Source organism: Hipposideros armiger, unplaced genomic scaffold (genome assembly GCF_001890085.2).
Source record: "Hipposideros armiger isolate ML-2016 unplaced genomic scaffold, ASM189008v1 scaffold_63, whole genome shotgun sequence".
In the NCBI taxonomy this organism is placed as follows: Eukaryota; Metazoa; Chordata; class Mammalia; order Chiroptera; family Hipposideridae; genus Hipposideros; species Hipposideros armiger.
The window spans coordinates 3,960,939-3,963,066 of NW_017731413.1; the positions used below are offsets into that span (position 1 = coordinate 3,960,939).

At 46.4% G+C, this 2,128-nt stretch overlaps 1 protein-coding gene across 1 annotated transcript in view; it reads right to left on the minus strand.

Moving 5' to 3' along the window:
• ELK3 (ETS transcription factor ELK3) overlaps positions 1–2,128 on the minus strand; it is a 76,217-nt gene that overhangs the window by 58,946 nt on the left and 15,143 nt on the right. Inside the window, exon 2 of the mRNA XM_019641677.1 lies at positions 1,862–2,070. Coding sequence (XP_019497222.1) covers positions 1,862–2,070 — 209 coding nt within the window. The remainder of the gene's footprint in view (positions 1–1,861; positions 2,071–2,128) is intronic.

Sequence of the window (2,128 nt, forward strand, 5' to 3'; positions counted from 1 at the left end):
AAAAACATCTAAGGTTGCAATGCCCTTTGTGCTGCCTCATTGCCTACCTGGAACTCAGGTGTTCAGAGGCAAAGGAAATGAAAGGCCCAGAAAGCAGGGTGTGTGCCCTTTGGCCAAGAATGTGGGCACCCTAACTCGACCACTTCCTGGCTGCAGGAGCTTGGGAAGGATTTCTCATCAAAGCCCCACATCCTCATCTATAAAAGGAGCAGGTGTGTGCTGGCAGGACTGTCTCAGAGGGGCTGCTGCTGTTTAAAGGAGAAGAGGGCTAGGAAGCTCTCAGCCCAGTGCCTTCGACACAAAGTACCAAAACATGCTGGGAGGCTGACGCCTCCGAAACAGCGTCCCCTGGAGATTAAAAAAATCTGCTCAAGAGAGATCAGGTGTAGCCTACACAGCAATGGCTTTGCCAGGCTTTGCGGTGTCATCTGCAGCCCATGATCTCCTTTCGTGCTGATGACACACAGTCCTTAGCCTGATACCCAGGAGACGCGAGGAGATGGAACCGAGTCACAGGCATGGAGGCAGGACTCCTTTTCTTTGACACCTTAATTTAAAACAATGATTTTTTTTTTTTAATCTCAAAGCCACGCTTTTAGGCCCCCTGCCAGCAGGCAAGATGACTATGTTCCTTCGGAGGGCTCCAATTCCCACTGTACAACTTAGAGCCTGGGGAAAATGCAAAACAATAAACCATCTGCCAGGCGGCCAGACAGTGCAATTTGCAGAGGAGTGCTTTTACATCTTAGTAGGGCTCTGCAGCAAGGCAGGATTAATTAATTGCCACATTAAAGGAAAGCACCTTGAACATTTCAATGACATAATCATATGCAATTATGATCATATGAAGGAACATTTTATAATTAATGATGCCACCACTTCCTGAAACGTGTAATCCTTTTGTCATGAATTCCTAAGAGGTTGACAGAAGGAAGGCACTAAATATAGATCAGGAGCTGATATTTAAATCAGTTTTCAATTCACTTTTCAAAGTGAACAGTAAAACCAGAGCAGAGGCTAACCCTTATTAGGACTCCAAGTCTTTATGTCTATGAGGCTAACTATGCAGCAACAACGGAGCCACACAGACACGGTCAACAAAAGCCGGCCTGAAGTGATCACCCTAAATAGCAATAATTTTCCCCTAACAGGCCCATTAACTGCTTTTCCAGAAATGCATTAAAACGCACCCCAACGGTCCTGGCTTTGGCAACGACGATGCTATGTTATCAGTTAAAGACTGCTGACTCATCTGTGTGACTTAGAAAATGAAAATGTTTTTTTCTTTTGATTAGGGACATGTCCCACAAAGCCGCGAACCCCTATTCTAAGTCCTGACCATGTTCTAAGTCCTGACCATGTGACACTCGTTTAGTCTTCACAGCAATCCTGAGCTGGTACTACTAGGGTCCCCAATTTTATACATGAGGACACAGAAGTGCCAAATAGTTACATAACTTGCCTAAGCTTCCACTCCCCCAGGAAAAGGCCCGTTTGTGGGAACTACAAACCAGATGGGATAAACAGATTTTCTAGATTCTAACATCCATTCTGCCACTCAAGCAACTAACCATGAGGGAAGTCCCCGAACCTCCCGACATCTAATTTCTGCTGTCGGCAACGTTTTGCAGCAACTACAGATGACAATGCAGAGGGAACAAAATTTGACCCAGAGTTAACACCCAAAGGGTGTCCAGGGAAAAATACCTGTAGGACAGTTTTTCTCAAGAAACTGCACAAACTGCCTCTATTTCATTTTCCAACTTGCTTCACAGGACACTGTTATCTGCTTTCAACAATGAAATATGGAGGTGGCGCTCCACCTCCCCCCAAGACAGACTCATGGAAGGCAAGGGCTTACCTTGTCATAATAGTATCGCAGGGCTCTGCTCAGCTTATCGTAATTCATGTTTGTTTTGTTTTTTCGCAGTCCCCACAGTTTGGCCACCTCTTCTGCTTTGAGGAGCTTGAATTCACCATCGTTGGAGGTCCAGCAGATCAGATGCTCATGTTTCTGGTCCAGCAGCAACTGCAACAGGAACTGCCACAGCGTGATTGCACTCTCCATACCTGGGGAAGAAAGAGGCAGGTCAGCGCACCCGTGCAGATCCAAGTCTGGGGGGGGGGG